The sequence below is a fragment of the Manis javanica genome, chromosome 7 (genome assembly GCF_040802235.1).
Source record: "Manis javanica isolate MJ-LG chromosome 7, MJ_LKY, whole genome shotgun sequence".
NCBI lineage: Eukaryota > Metazoa > Chordata > Mammalia > Pholidota > Manidae > Manis > Manis javanica.
In genome coordinates, this window is record NC_133162.1 from 133,263,649 (window position 1) to 133,284,215 (window position 20,567).

At 39.3% G+C, this 20,567-nt stretch overlaps 1 protein-coding gene across 3 annotated transcripts in view; it reads right to left on the minus strand.

The window, feature by feature from the left end:
• STK39 (serine/threonine kinase 39) overlaps positions 1 to 20,567 on the minus strand; it is a 268,447-nt gene that overhangs the window by 99,585 nt on the left and 148,295 nt on the right. For all 3 annotated transcript variants that reach the window (XM_036995948.2, XM_036995950.2, XM_073241605.1), the window contains exons 13-14: positions 14,380 to 14,442; positions 12,562 to 12,629 (exon numbers count right to left, since the gene is read on the minus strand). In XM_036995948.2, coding sequence (XP_036851843.1) covers positions 12,562 to 12,629; positions 14,380 to 14,442 — 131 coding nt within the window. The remainder of the gene's footprint in view (positions 1 to 12,561; positions 12,630 to 14,379; positions 14,443 to 20,567) is intronic.

Consider the following 20,567-nt stretch of genomic DNA (forward strand, 5'->3'; position numbering starts at 1 on the left):
TTTTACATATATATGCTTTTATATGCTGCCATATGAAACTTTGTAAATATCAAATAATACTTTTTAAGTAATATCAAATAACACTTTACAAGTAACATGTTTTGGTACATTTGGTCAAAATGTAAGGCAGCCACTGAAAAGGACTGGGTACATTTATATTCATTGGTATGAAAAGACATTACCAAACAAAGCAGATTATAAAAAATAAGGTCATGTGAAATAAAATAACATTAAAATAATTTTAAGTATACATTAACATAAATATAGAAAAAAGACTATAAGATTATTTATCAAGAGGTTAGTAAAATGTATTTCTCAGTGGTGAGATCATGGATTTTCTTTTTTTTAATTTACTTTGATTTTTTAAATTTCTAAGATGACCATATATTGCTTGAAAACACTGAACTCAATGCATTCCCTACTGCTGAAAGTATCTGTACTTAGAAACATCTTCTTGCTCCATTGTCAGAAAAAAATGACATCTCACAATGAATAGTTTTTAATTCTTTTGCTTTCCTTATAGTTCCAAATTTTTATGATTATCAATCTTTATTCCTTTACCATGTTCACTGAGGAATTTTGTATAAGCAAAAGGCCTACACTCTACACCAGCCTGTCTCATCTGTGCTGTCATCAATAACACCAGATTAACATCAAAAGACCCAGTCTCCCACCCGATATACTAGCTCTGTGACTGTAGGAAAGATACTTTACGTCTCTGATCTTTTGTTTTTTGTCTGTGGGCAGCGAACAGGACGAAAGGAGAAACTGAACAAGGCATGTGATGGGACAGTGCTCTTAAAACTATAAAACGCTGTAAATGTTGATTGTTATCAGCACGGTCACCTTTAGCATCTCCTCCAGAGTATTTAGGTATTCCTGTCACAATACTTAATGATGAGTCTATTAGGAAACATTGTTAAAAGACTATTTACATGAAATGTTGATGGACATATGGGTAAATGTAACAGTCTTAAAAAGGACACCAGTTTCTTACTGGTGTACTTTCAAAAGTACATGTACTTTCAAAACCGAACTGAACGGAGCATGGCCACCGGCTCAAGTGGAAAAGAACGTGGCCAACCTGTTCAAGATACCCAGGTCCAAGACCCCTTTCTGCGTGAGTTGTGTGATACTGGAGAAATTACCACCACTGCTTTACACTTTAATCTCATGTGAAATGTCAGTAACAACACTATCGATGCTGTAGGGGTTTGTGTTCATTAAAGACACAGCACACCCAGCACCCGGTACATAGTCGGAACCTCATCTTTTGCAAGGATCTCACTGACAGCAAAGCCAAGATGCGCAACAATGACTCCAGTTCTCCGAGGAAAGGAAATTGCCAAAAGAGAACACTCAACAAAAAAAAATTTACTAAAATGCCAAATATTTTTCATATTAAAGAATCATATCTCTAATAACTTGGTGCCCACGTAATAATATGTATCACTCCACTGAAAAACAACATGGTCTTGGCAGAAATTACTTAAGTGTGGTAAGGCCCTTACCAAAGATCAGAGCCTACACTGCCCCTGGATGCTACCTAACCATTACTCTTCTCCAAGTCTAGATGTTGAAAAAAAAAAAAACACTGGTTACTATGCGATCAAGTAACCCAAAGATGCCGATCAGACAAAAGGGTTTTCACCTTCCTTTAACCACCGGTAGCTCTTCTTTGCATTCGTCTTCTTACCACATTGATCACTTTTTACCTTGTGTTCCAGTCATTTGGGCAGGGTCCGATCCCCCCACCTATACAGGAAGCGCTTTGAGGGCAGAAACCCTGCCTTATTCATCTTTGAATTTCCAACAAAGCCTTGCACAAAGAAAGCCTAAGTAGGTAGTTCGTTGGTGGGGGCGGGGGTAGAGAACATGCCCTAAGGAGCACTGCCGGAACCGAACACTATGCCTACACTCTTTAACCTTCCAGGGGAAATCAATCAAGCTCCCAACCACTTGACTAATAAGAATTATGCAATTAACCCCATTTTATAGGCTAGAGAAATCACTTCAGAATTCTAATCCCTCCTGAATGATAATGTGCAATTAGAATCAGGCCTACTGATGCCGAAACCCTGATCAACATTGTTTTTATCAGCTTCGGCTCTCTTCATGAAATTACAATTCACTAAGTATATACATTACCAATGGCTAAATTCACTTTTTAATAGAGAAACTAAATTAATGAGCCAAATTAGGCAATACTGTCATAGTAAAGGATTTCAGGTTAAAAAAATATTCTATTACAGAGGTCATTTTCCCTATAAGTAGGAAAACTGTTTTGTTGGTCTAGGGTCTTTAACTGGCCCATCAAGGCCTAGTGATATTGTTTGGTAACAGGACACATGTTATGGGCAGACTGACGGGCTGTCCCCTCCCAGAGCATCTCGGCACGACAACTGTTTCAGTCGCCTTGAGCAAAACTAACTGCCATCCACAGGGCTGAGCTGTCAGAACTATGAACAGCACCTGACACAAAGGAATTAATAATTTGACTGATAAGTTTATCATTTTTCCAAATCACTGAGCCTGACTCTCAAAAACATATGTTTCATGTCAAATATATGACTGTTCTATTTTATGAAAAATATACTAATGGCAGAGTATTTGTACAATGTGTATCTCAAACTAGAAATTGTATTACCACCTACCGACAGGGCATATATTATGAGGTGAGCCATTTGGTATATTTCTCCTGAGACTGCGCTTAAGAGGATAGCCTTATCTTATACCTAATTTTGTGATTCTCAATTTTTTGATAACACAGATGAGGTTACCAGATTCATAATGGACAAGAGAACATTTGCAGAAAAGTACTTATAAGAAAAAGGGAAATCTACATGTTAACTAGTTCCAGCACTTAACACTGAAGCCTAAGGTCTAATCCTTTTTCTTCAGCCTTACAGGTAACAGGTCAGTTTTAAAAGCAAGTTAAAGCAATGTAGTATTTTTTTCAAGGGAAGAATTTGCCTTTGCTCCCTCAGCCTTTTGCCTATGATGATCAGAATGAGTAATTCTTACAGAATGTGACATTGTTAGAAGTAAAATATTTCCCAGTTTCCTACAGACAGAATGAAGGGGAGACTGTCCAGTTTTACCTGGCACCTTGAGAGGATGGGGTGCTGGGGAGGAAAGAAGCTGTATTCCTAACAGGTAGGTCTGCGAAATGCTATGTCAAAAAAAGTCAGAATGACCTTTCCAAGATGTGGAGAGGGCAGTCCCCACATAGCATTAGTTAAGGGCTAACGGAAGGCCGGCTGGAACACCAGCCTCTGCCCACTAAGCCTATGGAGCTCAGTACACAGAAATGTCATGTCTACGTGGCCTCAGGGGATAAGAAAGACAAGCACACTGTTTCCTAATACCTGACTAGCAAAGATGAAAGAATTTTTTTTCATTTCATCTTTTTTTTTTATTAAGGTATCAGTGATATACACTTTTATGAAGGTTTCGCGAGAAAAACAATGTGGTTATTACATTCACCCTTAGAGCCCCCCTGCCCCAAACACCCCACTGCAGTCACTGTCCATCAGTGTAGTAAGATGCCACAGAGTCCCTATTTGTCTTCTCTGAGCTACACTGTCTTCCCTGTGACCCCACACACACCATGTGCACCAATCATGATACGCCACAAACCCCTCTCCCTCCCTCCCCACACGCCCTCCCACACCCCTCCCCTTTGGTAACCACTAGTCCCTTCTTGGACTCTGGGAATCTGCTGCTATTTTGTTCCTTCAGTTTTGCTTCACTGTTATATTCCACAAATGAGGGAAATCATTTAGTATTTGTCTTTCTCTGCCTGATTTATTTCACTGAGCATAATAGCTCCATTCTTGATGTTGCAAATGGCAGGATTTGTTTCTTTCTTATGGCTGAAGAATATTCCATTGTGTATATGTACCACATTTTCTTTATCCATTCATCTACTGATGGACACTTAGGTTGCTTCCATATCTTGGCTATTGTAAATAGTGCTAAACATAGTGATAAACATAGGGGTTCATGTGTCTTTTTGAATCTGAGAAGTTGTTTCCTTTGGGTAAACTCCTAGGAGTGAATATCCTGGGTCAAATGTTATTTCTATTTTTAGTTTTTTGAGAAACCTCCATATTGCTTTCCACAACAGTCGAACTAGTTTACATTCCCACCAGCAGTGTAGGAGGGTTCCTCTTCCTCCGCATCCTCGCCAGCATTTCTTTTTCCTAGTCTTTTCTGTGTTGGCCATCCAAATGAGATATATGTTGGATATCTCATGTGGTTTTAATTTTCATTTCCCTGATAATTAGCGATGTGGAGTATCTTTTCATGTGCCTGTTGGCCATCTGAATTTCTTCTTTGTTGAAGTGTCTGTTCATATCTTCCGCCCATTTTTTAATAGGGTTATTTGCTTTTTGGGTGTTGAGGTGTGTGAGTTCTTTGTATATTTTGGGTGTTAACCCTTTGTCGGATATGGCATTTACAATAAATTCTCCCACACTGTAGGATGCTTTTTGCTTCTGCTGACGGTAGCCTTTGCTGTACAAAAGCTTTTTAGTTTGATGTAGTCCCATGTATTCATTTTTGCTTTTGTTTCCCTTGCCTGAGGAGATGCCTCCAGGAAAAAGTTGCTCATGTTTATATGCAAGAGATTTTTGCCTATGTTTTCTTCTAAGAGTTTTATGGTTTCATGACTTACATTCGGGTCTTTGATCCATTTTGAGTTCACTTTTGTTTATGGGGTGAGATAATAATTCAATTTCATTCTCTTGCATGTAACTGTCCAGTTTTGCCAATACCAGCTGTTGAAGAGACTATCATTTCCCCATTGTATATCCATGGCTCCTTTATCATATATTAATTGACCATATATGCTTGGGTTAATATCTGGACTCTCTATTCTGTTCCATTGGTCTATGGGTCTGTTCTCATGCCAGTACAATTTGTCTTGATTACTGTGGCTTTGTAGTAGAGCTTGAAGTCGGGGAGTGTAATCCCCCCTGCTTTCTTCTTCCTTCTCAGGATTGCTTTGGCTATTCAGGGTCTTTTGTGGTTCCATGTGAATTTTAGAACTATTTGCTCTAGTTCGTTGAAGAACGCTGTTGGTATTTAATAGGAATTACACTGAATCTGTAGATTGCTTTAGGCAGGATAGCCATTTTGACAATATTAATTCTTCCTATCCATGAGCACAGGATGTGTTCCCATTTATTGGTATCTTCTTTAATTTCTCTCATGAGTGTCTTGTAGTTTTCCGAGTATAGGTCTTTCACTTACTTGGTTAGGTTTATTCCTAGTATTTTATTCTTTCTGATGCAATTGTGAATGGAATTGTTTTCCTGATTTCTCTTTCTGCTAGTTCATCATTAGTGTATAGGAATGCAACAGATTTCTGTGTAGTAATTTTGTATCCTGCAATTTTGCTGAATTTAGATATTAGATCTAGTAGTTTGGGAGTGGATTCTTTAGGGTTTTTTATGTACAATACCATGTCATCTGTAAATAGTGACAGTTTGACTTCTTCCTTACCAATCTGGATGCCTTTTATTTCTTTGTTTTGTCTGATTGCCGTGGCTAGGACCTCCAGTACTATGTTGAATAAAAGCGGGGAGAGTGGGCATCCTTGTCTTGCTCCCAATATTAAAGGAAAAGCTCTCAGCTGCTCACTGTTAAGTATGATGTTGGCTGTGGGTCTGTCATATATGGCCTTTATTATGTTGAGGTACTTGCCCTCTATACCCATTTTGTTGATAGTTTTTATCATGAATGGATGTTGAATTTTGTCAAATACTTTTTCAGCATCTATGGAGATTATCATGTGGTTTTTGTCCATCTTCTTGTTGATTTGGTGGATGATGTTGATGGATTTTCTTTTGTTGTGCCATCCTTGCATCCCTGGAGTAAATTCTACTTGATCATGATGGATGATCTTTTTGATGTATTTTTAAATTCAGTTTGCTAATATTTTGTTGAGTATTTTTCCATCTATGTTCATCAGGGACATTGGTCTGTAATTTTCTTTTTTTGTGGTGTCTTTGCCTGGTTTTGGTATTAGAGTGATGCTGGCCTCACAGAATGAGTCTGTAAGTATTCCCTCCTCTTCTACTTTTTGGAAAACTTTAATGAGGATGGGTATTAGGTCTTCACTACATGTTTGATAATATTTAGTGGTGAAACCACCTGGTCCAGGGATTTTGTTCTTACGTAGTTTTTTGATTACCAGTTCAATTTCATTGCTAGTAATTGGTGTGTTCAGATTCTCTTTTTCTTCCTTGGTCAGCCTTGGAAGGTTGTATTTTTCTAGAAAGTTGTCCATTTCTTCTAGGTTATCTAGTTTGTTAGCATATAATTTCTCATAGTATTTTCTCATAATTCCTTGTATTTCTGTGGTGTCTGTAGTGATTTTTCTTTACTCATTTCTAATTTTCTTTATGTGTGTAGACTCTCTTTTTTTCTTGATAAGTCTGACTAGGGGTTTATCTATTGTGTTTATTTTCTTGAAGAACCAGCTCCTGCTTTCATTGATTCTTCCTATTGTTTTATTCTTCTTGATTTTATTTATTTCTGCTCTAATCTTTATTATGCCCCTCCTCCTACTGACTTTGGGCCTCATTTATTCTTCTTTTTCTAGTTTCATTAATTGTGAGTTTAATTGTTCGTATGGGATTGTTCTTCTTTCTTGAGGTAGGCCTGTATTGCAATATACTTCCCTCTTAGCATGGCCATTGCTGTGTCTGACAGATTTGGTGGTGTTGAATTATTTTTGTTGTTTGTCTCCATATATTTGCCTGATCTCTGTTTTTATTTGGTCATTGATTCATTGACTATTTAGGAACATGTTATTAAGCCTCTATGTGTCTGTGGGCTTTTCACTTTCTTCGTATAATTTATTTCTAGTTTCATACCTTTGTGGTCTGAGAGGCTGGTTCGTACAATTTCAATCTTTCTGAATTCACTGAGGCTGTTTTTGTGGCCTAGTATACGATCTGTTCTTGAAAAATGTTCCATGTGCACTTGAGAAGAATGTGTATCCTGTTGCTTTTGGATGCAGTGTTCTGTAGATGTACGATAGGTCCATCTGTTCTAGTGTGTTGTTCAGTGCCTCTGTCTCCTTACTTATTTTCTGTATGGTTGATCTGTCCTTTGGAGTGAGTGTTGTGTTGAAGTCTCCTAAAATGAATGCAATGCATTCTATTTCCCCCTTTAATTCTGTTAGTATTTGTTTCACATATGTAGGTGCTCCTGTGTTTGCTGCATCTATATTTATAACGGTTATATCCTCTTGTCAGACTGACCCCTTTGTCATTATGTAATATCCTTCTTTGTCTCTTATTACTTTCTTTGTTATGAAGTCTATTTTGTCTGATTTAAGTACTGCAATTCCTGCTTTTTTCTCCCTATTAGTTGCATGAAATATCTTTTCCCATGCCTTTACTTTCAGTCTATGTATGTCTTTGGGTTTGAAGTGAGTCTCTTGTAGACAGCATATGGACAGGTCTTGTTTTCTTGTCCATTCAGTGACTCTATGTCTTTTGATTGGTGCATTCAGACCATTTACATTTAGGGTGATTATCAATAGGTGTGTACTTATTGCCATTGCAGGCTTTAGGTTCATGGTTACGAAGGATTCAAGGGTAATTCCCTTATTATCTAACAGTCAAAGAGGAAAGAATTTTATAGACATAATTAAAGCTCCAAATCAGTTGGTTTTGGCTTAATCAAAAGGGAGATCACTCTGGAAGGGACCGTCTTAATCATGTGAAAAGCCTTTCACAGAAGCCCTGAGCCCTCGGAGGGAAGGGGAGATGGCCTCCTGCCTGCTGCCCTCGAAAAAAGCAGTCAGCTTGTAAGCTGTGCAGGGGGGCCTGCAGGAGCGGAGGGCCTCAGGCCACAACTACTGGAAACTGAACACTAATACCCACAGAGCTTGAACGAAGACCTCGAGCTCCAGAGGCACGTGTCTTAAGTGCAGCCTGGAGGGACCCAGCTGATAATCCAACTGAACTGCACCCAGACTTCTCATCTCTAGAAACCATGAGATGATGTGTTTTGTTTTAAGCCACTATGTTTGTGGTAACTTGTTACACAGCAGAAAGCTAACATGCTTTCCTTAACATAGTATGACACTTCCTATACTTACTATTCTCCTGCTTTTCCTTCGGAGAGCCTGATATATGAGTAATATGAATATTTGAGTGATTCCTCTCCCTGACTCTAGGATGGAGGTTTCCAGAGGGCAAGAAATTTGTCTATGTTTTTCTCCTTGCTACATCAAAGCACCTTGAGCAGTGCTTGCACCGAGTAGGTGTTCAAGAAATATATCACAAAAATTTAATAGCACTGAACTTTTAACTTTCAAAGGCTATATCTCAAATTAAAGTACAAGGATTGCCCTTAGAGGAGTCCAACAATATACTGAGAGATTCAAGAATTCTCAAATATGAAAAACACTAGGTTAAATACCTTATAAATGTTTAAGGAAAAAAGTACACAAACAATTAGGCCTCAATGTATGTTTACTGAAAATTCATTTCCGTTTTTTAAAAGTGTATCTAGATGGTTGGATTCAGGAAATATATATACCACTGGTACGTTTTAATTTCAGCAATACTTATAATAGATCCTTTTATCATATATTTCTGAATAGTTATGTAAATGTCCACTGAAAGACAGTAGAGTCAACAGGATTTGTTTCTGGTTGAGCAACTGTACCAAACAATACTAGTTAATTATTAAAAGCTACTCAGAATGTGAGTGGTTTCTCATAGACGCCAGTAGGTCTTCCCAACTTGAACTGTTGAACATGTTAACCCATGTTTTGGATAAAGTTGTAAAAAGTAAGTTCATCAGGTTGCAACTGACATATATCCATATGTAAATAATATGACACATTGACAATCCTGAATGAAATATATGGTAGGCAGGCAGTAAGTCAAAAATGACCAGGCTCATTATTACAATGATAAATGTTAAGACACACAAAGAGTTTTAAAACACAAGTTGCAGTTCAGAATTAGGCTTGATATTATATTCTTAAATGATTTGTCCGAAAAAAGGGTTACCATCCAAAATATATAAAGAACTCATATACCTCAACACCCAAAAAGCAAATAACCCAATTAAAACATGGGTGGAGGGCTTGAACAGACACTTCTCCCAAGAAGAAATATAGAGGGCTACAGGCACATGAAAAGATGCTCCACATCGCTAATCATCAGGGAAATGCAAATCAAAGCCACAATCAGATACCACCTCACACTAGTCAGAATGGCCACTATCCAAAAGACAAGAAATAAAGAAATGAAAAGCACTGGCAAGGATGTGGAGAAAAGGGAGCCCTCCTACACTGTTGGTGGGAATGTCAGTTGGTGCAGCCACTGCGGAAAGCGGTATGCAGGTTCCTCAAAAAACTAAAAACAGAAATGCCACAGGACCCAGTAATTCCACTTCTAGGAATTTACCTGAAGAAAACAATATCCCTCATTCAAAGACGCATGCACCCCTATGTTTATGACACACTATTTACAATAGCTAAGATAGGGAAGCAATTTAAGTGTCCAGAAGGGCTCTCTAAATAAAGTTATTTGATATTTGATATTTGAGTAGATCCCTGATGGAAGTGAGAAATCAAGACACAAGGTTGTTTGGAGGCAGAGTAAACTGACTGCATTCATTCTGAGCAGGAAACATGTCATAAGCGGGTATAAAAACAACCAGGGGACCAACGTTGCCAGTGTGATAGGGGATGAATGGGTAAGGAAGAGGGTACGTATACACAATGGCATATTACTCAACCATAAAAAAAAAAAAAGAAATTCTGCCATTTGCAACAACATGGATGGACCTAGAGGGAATTAGGATAAGTGAAATAAGCTAGGTGGAGAAAGACAAATACTTACAATTTCACTTATTTGTGCAATATTAAAACAAAACAAAGCAAAATGAACAAAATACTAATACACTCATAGACACTGAGAAGTGACTAGTGGTGACCATGGGGAAGGGGTTGGAGTGCGTGGGAGGGGAGGTAAGGGGGAATAAAAGGGAATAAAAATTCTCAATCATAATATAAGTTGGTCACAGGGATGGTAGTACAGCATGGAGAATAGAGCCAGTGATTCTATAACATCTTCCCATTTTGACAGACAGTACCTTTCCTAGAGGGGGGTGAGGATTTAATGATGTGGGTAACTGCTGAACCACTGTGCTGTAGACTTGAAACTAATTCAAGATTGTGGATCAACTATACTTCAATTACAAAAAAAAAAAACACAATTAGGCTTGATAGCCCTACAAATGGAAAGAACAAAATCAGAGGTTTTGTTAGGTCAGGCTGAATTGTCACCAAGGACATGGCTATTCCAAATGGCAATGAAAACGTAGGCTTATCTAGGAAAAATATGCAGTGTAGTTAAAAAAAACATCACACAATCTTACTATCATATCCCATCTTGCCAAGACCATTTCTGGAGGCCTGCTTTCAAATACAGGTGTTGCATTTAAAAGGGACATTAAACCAGAAAATAACTCCATGAAAAGAGTTCTGAGGTCCAACAGACTTTGGGGTGAGCATAATACAAATTCCTTTCCTATTGAACTTCTTAGTACGTTTAATACATTAAAATTCCTTATGATTTCCCAGAAAGTACGTATGTGCACAGAAAGATGGATACTATGCAGTGTTTCTTAACATATTTGCACATGGAACCCTTTCTTCTTGGAGCATCCTGTATACTAGGGATCTAAGCCACGAACTCAGGGAACACGCACCATGGCCTATGAGCAAAAGGTAACAGAGCAGGTGCACAATGAATGTCAGCGAAGGTGAACAGCCAGGACTGTGAAAGGGACACAGAACCATAGTGAGAAGCAGGGCTTAAGTTACCTGCACTGTATGCCTAGGAAAAGAGAACAAGCCTTGTAAATATACAAACAGCTCTCAGAAAAATGGAGAAATGCACTTGTTCTCCATTGTTCTAGTACCTAAAGCAAAAGAGTATCTGGATGTAAGGCTCAGCAGTGTGTGCTTTAACACACTCTCCAGGAGACTTGTACCCGGAGAGCCTGACACTTGCTCTAAAGGGCAGAATTTGAGCCCAAGGAGCCCAGACCAGAAGAGGAAGGCCAGCTCCATCTTTAGGAGGAAGATAAACCCGAACAATTTAAAGCTTTTCAGTGTCAGAGGGGTGATCACAGAAAAATAATGAGCTGGAGGATACACAGGGGTTGGGTATATATCCAACAGGGACACTAAAGAAAACATTTCTGCATATATAAGGCAGGAGATGGGATGATTGGATTCTAAAGGTCATCTCCAAGACCGTAACCTCTGCAGCCTCGCTCACCCCTGCATCTCAGTAATGGACACTGGGCCCGGCACAGAGTGGGCTTCTCATAAACATTAGTGCAATGAATGAACAAATGAACAAGGGAAAAAAATTAATGAAAGGAGTACCTGGCTCCCAAGGGAACAAAAAGGGAATGGGGCTACTTTATTCTTTGGAGATTGCTAAGTACATTCACCATGGACCATAATCAAGGCTACTTTCAGATACAACGAAAATCTTCTTGTAATAATTTCTCTTCTAGATGGGGAAATCAACTCTGAACTAAATCACACCAAGGGTTGTTATGAAGTTTCCCTGGTAAGTAGGTGATATGCACCAGATTGTGGATGACCATCAGAGGGAAGGGGAGATTACGGTGACAAGAGTCTACCCTGACAGACCATGATAACTCAAGGGGCTGAACTCTGACCTTGAGAATGAATCCACTTTTTACACCCTCAACTCTGAAAATGGTCCATTAGCCATGAGTTTTACTTGTTTAATTGTCAAAGCAGAACATGTATATAAACTTACTTTAATTAAAACACCTTCAAAAATGTGACAGTGTTCTGACTGACCCAGTAAATTAAGCTGTTTGCAATTAAGTTTAAACCAATTTCTTTTGTCTTGAGATACCCTATTCTTAAAAAAGAATATCCATTGAGATGGACCTTAAAATCTGAAAATCCTTGAGATGGAGACTGGTTTCATTTACAAGATACAAAGACTATCCTGCCAGGCACTACATTTGTTTCCATTTCCTAGAAGACAGAGGATTCTTTCAAAATATACCTGTCATTTCTTCACAGTGGCCGATCAAACCTGCCACTGGAAAATGTTCTGAACAGGCAACTTGTAGTACAAGCATGGTTTATTTCTGTCAGGGACTGACTGCTGAAGTGTGAAAGAAACTCATTAAAAATCTCTCACTGTGATGTTACATTGTAAAAAAAAAAAAAAAAGGAAAGAAAGAAAAGAAAAGAAAAAACCTAAGAAAGAAAAGGCGAGGGGAAAGCAGTTAATAAGGGTACACTGAGCCTGCAGACACCCTCGGATGGTGCCTTTTGTTTTTATTCTTCTTTAGTAAGCAGTTAGAAGAGAGCAGTTCGTCCTGGGAATGCACCATACCCTGGCTGTTTAGGGAAATCAAGTAAGTTAACAACTTTATTTTAAGCTAATACTATGAAAAGTTAATGAAGGAGATCAGACTACTGTACAGTAGGAAAGGCCATACAAACCAAATAATATTATTTACCTTAACCTTAAAACGAGGTTCACGGCACAGGAAGCTGCTTGACAGTCTTCACTAGCATTGGGTAGGCCCTTGAAAGACAGAACAGCAAAACAGTGTTGTAAATGTGCAAACAAATGAATGAACTCATGATATCCCTCAATTGATAAAGCTCTTTCTTTATGGAAATTGGTCTTTACACAAGAAGATCTTATTTGGCCACGTAACACCTTTGTGTGAAGGTTGGAATGATGCCTAATTCCCATTTCAAGTGCAGATACAAATGTTTCACACAGCAAGCCTCAGTCGTAGGAGGGGCACTATGGACAAAATGGCATAAACTTCAGTGAGTCCAAAGAAGCAGGATCAGCCGTCTAAAGGAGCGCCGAGTAACCTGAGCCGCGGACTAGACCCACTGGGCCTTGGGGAGGCACAAAGGTTCGGCACTTCAGGATGTGGAGGAAGACGGAACCTGATGGATGAGGCCACCTTATCCCTCCTGCCATTTTCATCTAGAACCCGTTTCCTTGAATGCAGATCATCGTCCATGAATGTATCTACATAAACAGCCCCTCTCTACTCCAACGAACCTCTCGACATGAACAGACCTTCCTGTTGGAGCAGAAAAAGAAGGGATTTGGCTCTGCCACCGACTGATTATATAACCATAAGCAAGTCCTTCTCTGAACCTATTTTCCCATTTACAAACTGGACGTAGACCTGTCTCAAAAGTTTGCTGGAAAAACAAAGCAACATACATGAAAATGTATATAACATGTTATATAATATTATTTATTCTAATCCTTTTTCCTGCTTCTTTTACTCTCCTTGACCCATTATTATTTCTAACTCTCCTTTTATCATTCACCCAAGCCCTACAGTTCACCACCAGGTGTTTCACTGAGTTGTCGGATGCAGTGTAGAGCCTGGAACTGAGTCCTGACTCCACCTCTAGGCACCTGCGCGATCGCGGGTGAGGCATTCAACCCCCGCAAGCCTTTCTTCCTCAGCTATGAACTAAGGGCCAAGGATTAGCTATCTCACCTCAAGCAGGCTTCCTGCAACCACAAAATTCTATCGCTCTGTCTCCTCAGTATACAGCTGCTTTCAGAAACACAGATCAGGTACCACAGCAATGAACTTAAGTGGAATATGCAAGCGGGGGTGGGGGGTCGGGGGGGGGGCTGTGATCCCAGGGCTGGGTGATGCTTCCTAACACACTCACTTTGAGAACCAAAGGGCCTGCCTATTAACTGCGCAGCAAAAGCAGATCGGGGGCCTGCACTCCAGCTCCATACCCATAGTTCCTCCCCCGCACTGCTCGGCATCCTTCATCAGCCCCCAACATCACTCACAGCACACTTTTTTTGTCATATAACATCTAATATAAATGTATTTCACGGTCACTGGGCTATTATTTTTTACAAGGCAAATTGTAGAGATAAACTGGCCCATAAAATTCAATGATAAAAGAATTATGAAAACAGGTCATAGAAATCCAAACAAGAGCAGAGAAGTATCAATTAACTACCATGTTCTGTGGCTAGAATCTACCAAAGTGGGGGGTCATTTTATTTCCTTTGCTTATTTCACACAGTACCAGCAATCTCTGAAGCAGTCCAGTAATCAACTCTTGATCTCAAACCCATCATTTTAAAGGCTGGAGGCCCTGAAAATCACGGTCAATAGTCACAAGACTCTCTTCACCATACCTATTAAAGAACAGTTTACAAGCCCCTGATTTGGAAGCACTACCCTGAAATCGTCTTTCTAAAATATCGGGTTTTCTAAAGATCTATGTACAAAGCATGGTGAACATAAATGACGGGCACAGAAACGTACCTGAGAGTCCTGCACAGAAAGGGACTGAACCTGCTCTGAAACACTGCCGGCATTCACCGCCATCTGTGGAGAGAGCAGCCGTTACAGCGCTGAGGAACCCAAAACCAAGGTCAGAGTGGTTACATTAAGCCCCAATTATCAGAGAAAAATTATAAGTAATTTAAGTAACTTAAAAGCAGTACTTCTCAAAGTGTGGCCCTGTGCCTTCCTCACTAGACTCACTGGGACATGTGTTCAGGATCCCTGGGCCCTGCCTCGCCTATGATTCAGAATTTCACGGACACAGCAGAGACTCTGCATCTCTAATAAGTGCCCTGGGTGATCCTAACGCTCTTTGAGAACCACTGAGCTAAAGTGAAAAGGCACGAACTACTGAACATTTGACTCTTGGTAACAGAAAGATGCCCTAGGACCATTTTTTCTTGTCAAATCATTTCACCTAAAGTTAAGGGCCACCAATGAAAATGTTCAGATTAGTAAAACTTGCCCCTTTAATCATTACTTTGAATAATTTACTAAGTGGATTTTAGAAACATATAAAGGCAGTTGGATTTTTAAAACACACTTTCCCCCAAAAGAAAAGCCAGGGTGATAGGTTGTATTTTTTTCTCTCATGACCCTAATGTGATACCAAAGATATTTTTCCTCAAGCCCTACTACTGTGAACTCTGCCCTTGACCAGAACTTGAAAGACAAAAGCCCTCAAAGAGAAACAGCAGTGAAAAGAATGAAACATACATATTACTTTCTAAACTATCCATTCTAAAATAATGGAGTCATCAGAAATTCTCTGTGACAAGAGTTTGCTAACATTTAAGACATAAAATTCATACTCCAGTTCCTCAAAAACAACTATGTTATTCAGAAATGAAGTGAATTGGGGGTTAGAGTACTGATGTCTGCAACTGACTTTGAAATGCATAAGAAAAATGAAGTGGACTAACGGATGTAAATGTATGTGCATATGATAAAGCACGTAACAGATGGCAAGATCCGGGTGATAGGTACATGGGTGTTCACTATAAAAGGCTTTTAATGTTGCTATATTTTGAAAATCTTCATAGCGAAATGTTGAGGGAAAATGACTATGTGAAAAGAACCACCAGCCTGTATTCATTAACCAGCCAGAAGGTCTGGGCCTACACCAAATGATTTCTTGTAGTAAAGACTCTTTTGGGCTTGTAATGAGTGTTTTGGGCTCATTCCACAATCTTAAGGTTTGCAATACAACCAAAGCTATATCAGCACTTACAGAACAGCCAACCTTTAGTCAGAGAACTACTGTAATCTAGGAAACTTTGATGGCATGTGCTACAGGTGCCAACTCCTTCCCCTAGGAAAGCCCCATCTCCTGTCCTGCTCCTTCACTCTTGGTGGTCATCAGGACAGAGAGCCAGTCACCCGGACCGGGGGTTGGAACCCTGTGCCGCCGCACTGTGCAGCTCTAACCCTGCACGGAAGGAAGGGATCAGGCTCTGGCTCACGGGTGCACAAGCAAGACAAATGATTCCTCAGAACATGCGGAGAGATGCACAGGAGTGGGGGGAACGGAGTTCCCCATACAGACCATCTTCCTGGACAACCAACTCTAATCCCCAAATTTCACCATTGTGGACCCTGTTTTGTCAGTTTAGGGCAGTCTTTTGGGCCTATGTTTTTAAATGTATAAGCTTACAAGTAAAAGCTAACACATTAAGCAGATGTCATTCATCAACAGTATAACATAAACTGCCTATTGGAATTTTTGTTGTTGCTTTTAAACAGTTTGTTGTAAGAGACATTTGAGAGAACGGGTATTTTGACAAGAGGGGAAGAGAAAAAGAGGAGACTAATGTTGGACATCACCCTGGAAACAGGCCTCTGGGATCGGGTAAAAGAAGAAAAGAACTTGGAATGAAGATTGGGACAACATCTGCTTTCCAACATTTCATAGTACTCTGCTCCATCTTAGCATTTTCTGTTTTTAAAAATACTGTGGCTAAATGCAATGTGTTATCCTAGATTGGATCCTGGGACAGAAAAAGGATGTTAGTGGACATACTAGTGAACTACAAATACAGTGTGAGGCGTAGTTGGTAGGAACAAAGCCCTGTTGGTTTCTTCCTTGTGACAAACGTACCTGGGCCATGTAAGAAATTAACAGTGGAGGAACCTGGGTGAGGAATGTATGGCATCTTCCGGTTTTTCTCTAAATCTAAAATTAGTCCAAAATAAAAGGCTTATGTTCATAAGTATGGAAGATTTCTGACAACTAGTCGGGAAGCCAATCCCCTGCCACCCGAATCCCTTGTAGGAGATGGTATCATAAACCTGTCGGGTTGAAAGCTGTCTGTGATGACTGATGCTAACTATAATAAATTCAGAGGGAGAAACCAAATCTTCCCCTCCATCTATAGATGGATATCAAACACACACATATGAGAGCTGACAGGCATTTGGAAAACATGATGTCATCAGAAATAACTTTAAAAAGCTCAAGGCAGTTTTAATAATCAACAGGCAATAGCAATGACTAACATAAGCTATAATTTTACCTTTCACATTGTGTCTAATCTCTAGGAAAATCAACTCAACCTAAACCCATACCCAATGCATCTTCTCCTCAGAAAAAAAAATTACCAGAATTAGGAAACAGAACATTTTCACAATTAACCTAGCCTAGACTCTCTTAACAAATATTCTTTAGTTTTTGGGCCTCAGTCAGTAAACCTTCCCACCTGGCTTCATTACACTTTCTAAAATAAGGACAACTTTTCCCTGGGCTTTGTGAAGCATCTTCATTTTCTTTTCTTCCTTTTTTTTTTTTGTTTTGATATTTCTTATAGACATATATTTAAAATAAACCTTCAGGGATTTCAGCACACAATCCTCCGGATTCCAGCATGGACTTCTGGATTCAGAGTGACTGGTGCAGTTTTCCCAGTCAGTGGTCCTTGATCCCAGCCACATATCAAATCATGTGTGCAGCTTTTTAAAAATCAGAATTGCCTGAACCTCACCCCCAAACTACCACATCACACCCGGAGGACTAGGTCTAGGCAACTGCATTTTTAAAGATTTTGTTTTTTCTGGTGTGGAGCCGGGATTGCAAACCATTTGTTTTCATATCACCTAGTGGAGGGACTGATATAAAAAGAATGCTTCCTAATAGAAACCTTACAAATGTCCTCCTTGGCTAAAAGAAACAAAAAGTGAATTTAAAGTCAGTTTTAATTTTATATAGAAAATCAGGGAATGAGGCAAAATTGATTGTCAAAAATATAAAGCACGTATCATTTCAAGAGCCTGACTAAAAGAGATTCCGAAATTACTGGTCAAAAAGGAGATAAAAAATGAAATAGTAGTTGGAAGGTATTATACAAGCTAGGATGCCATATAAGCTAGGAAACCCTACTTTCCTTAGGAAGCCAGTGCTTGCAAATACCTTGGCCCCCTGTCTTGATCCCCACCCTCAGAGAGATAAGAAGCTTCTAGAGAGTAGGCTCTTTGCTTTCTTTTGTGTTAACTCCCACCATGCCTAACACAGTAGAAATCAGGCACAGATTAGATATATTTGTTTGATTAACTTCATTATTAGTATTATTGTTACATTATTAACCTCTAGTCACCACTGACTTCCACCACCCAAGTGGAATAATAAATAAATGAAATTGGCATAAGTCACCTACTTACTGCAAAGTGTTAATTACTAGTTGGTAACTGATTCTTTGAAAAGTTCTAAAAAAATCAGGCTAGGAACACAGAAGAACCCATTTTCAATGGGTCTGGCTATGACTCTCAAGATAAATGGTGTAACTCTGGGACTTTATAGTTCTCCCTGGAAACTCTCTTGGACTGAGGGTGATCTCCAATTATTCCCCAGTACTGGGCATGCCACCCAGTGTCCTTTGACAAACACCCAGCCTTGGCCTTCTTAATCTTCTCTAATGCTGTAACACCTAGACAATCTGCCTTATTACATGCATTTCTAAAATATTCCTTTATTGCATCTAACTTCACCTGCACATGGAACTACTAAGGCTCTTTTCTCTGAACTTCAGCTCAATTGTATAACATGTTCTGATCTTTCCCCACTCCACCTACTTATAAATATGACGTGGCTATTCAGGCGCTTGTTTAATGTCTGTATTTCAGTGTGTGGGTATCCATGTCACCAGACATGTATACAGTGTCTACTGGATGCACAGGGAACACAAATATGAATAAAATACTATCCCAATCTTACAGTGACTTATAGTCAAGTAAATAACCAAACTGTGATTTAAATGACAAGCATTATTGAAAAGCTTATTAAAATATAAACACTCAGACATTTTTAAACATGCCATTTGGCAGAGATAAGCATTTTCTCCCTCAAAGGTATTTAAAGGCATAAAATATGCTATCAGAGGCTGTATATACGCAGCTTTTTTTTAGCTGTACTGAGTATAATTGACAAGTGAAATATAAGATATTTGCAGTGGTATACCTTTTGATAGCAGCTATAAAAAAATTCAACATCAGCTGACTGTCAAACAAAGCAATCACAATTCTACCTATTTATACTTTACCTGCATATAAGCCCCTCAAAAGACATACACAAACATGTTAGTGGAAGGCAGTTTGTAACAGCAACCTAAACGCTTACCAGGTAAGAAATAATGAAAGAAGCCATTTCAATCAACCCAAGGTGATGCGACCCGGCAGTTAACAATAAAGAGGAGAATCTACAACAACTAATGTGGAAAGATTTCAAAGAAAAAGCAAGTTGAAGAGAAAATAAAAAGAAAAGAAAATTTATAGTTTTTATAATCTATTCATGTTTTTAAAATGATGTAACAGATTTATGTACTTATTTCAATGTGAATGAGCAAAAAAAAGTCTGGAAGAAAACATCGCAAATGGATAACCTCTGCAGAAAGACAGGACAGTCACAGGGAGAGAGGGTCCAGCAGGGTAAAAGGGGTCCCTTGTTTTTTTCTTCCCTATTTAATGCTACCGTACATTTTACAAGTCTTCACGTGACCAAGCCATTTCAAATGACTGACCCCTGCCAGACTACCTGTACGGTCTACGCATTCCATCTTTCTCTATTAATCCTATTCCACTGTAACAAACACACACGTTATTACTTATGAGGCTACTGCATGCACTTTATCCACTCCCATCAAAATGAAAGTTCCAGGGGGTAGGGGTTTCACTCTGTTTTTCTCACGGAAGCGTCTCCAACACCTACTAAAACAGTAGGTATATATATATATACGTTTGCTGAATATTTACATATTCAACAATTTTATTTCCCTTTAGAATAGATTAATAAAATGCCTTTTGCTTCATTTACAAACAGTGAATTGGGGTGGCTGGCAAATCAGGGGGCTACTTTACTTAAAAGCTTAAAGGACAGAGGAACCTTCACTGTAGCAGCTCTTACAAAGCCCACGATACTGAAATGCCGGTGTGCAAAGAAACAAAAAAGTGGCCTGAGAAGCTATACAACAGCAGGTGGGCTGATTGTTCCTAAAATTTGGGGGGAGTATTTACATTCAAAACATGTATTCTTTCACAAATATAAGTCTCTCTGTTTCCTTAATGATAAGCTAGTTTGGGGTCACAGATATACCACTGGGAAGTGCGTCTATATACAGGGAAGTGCTGAAGACTTTCAAATCCCACCCAAGAAGGTCAATAGTGATGCCTGGTGATCAACTGACAGCATGTTATTCATGAGTCTTTCCTATCCCTACAGGAAAAATACTTGCTCTAAAGATACGGCTATTCTCCAAATAACAAATCAGTTACTGGAGCAATTTCACCCAGCACATAGTAAGATATTGTCACAATAAACTTAACAAATCCTCATGAGGAAAGACCTACACCATCATTCTGCACAAGTAAGGCAGGACTCACTGGGTGTCACCCCGTGAAGGTTCCTGCAGTGAACTCCTAACAAACGCTTTTGGAGGCAGTGACGCTCCCTGAGTCATGTTCTTTTGTACTTTTAGTTAGAGGCACTCTAACTGATGCTTTTAGTTAGAGGCACTGATGCTTTTAGTCAGAGGCACTCTTAGATGAAAAACCTTGACTCCGCACTTCACTGTGGATAAAATAGCAAGTGGGCAAGAAGAGGGCAGAGCTGACGATACCTAGTTGAGATCATGCTCAAAACCTAGCGTGACATGTGTGCATGTGCCTGGCCTAGGCAAGGCCTG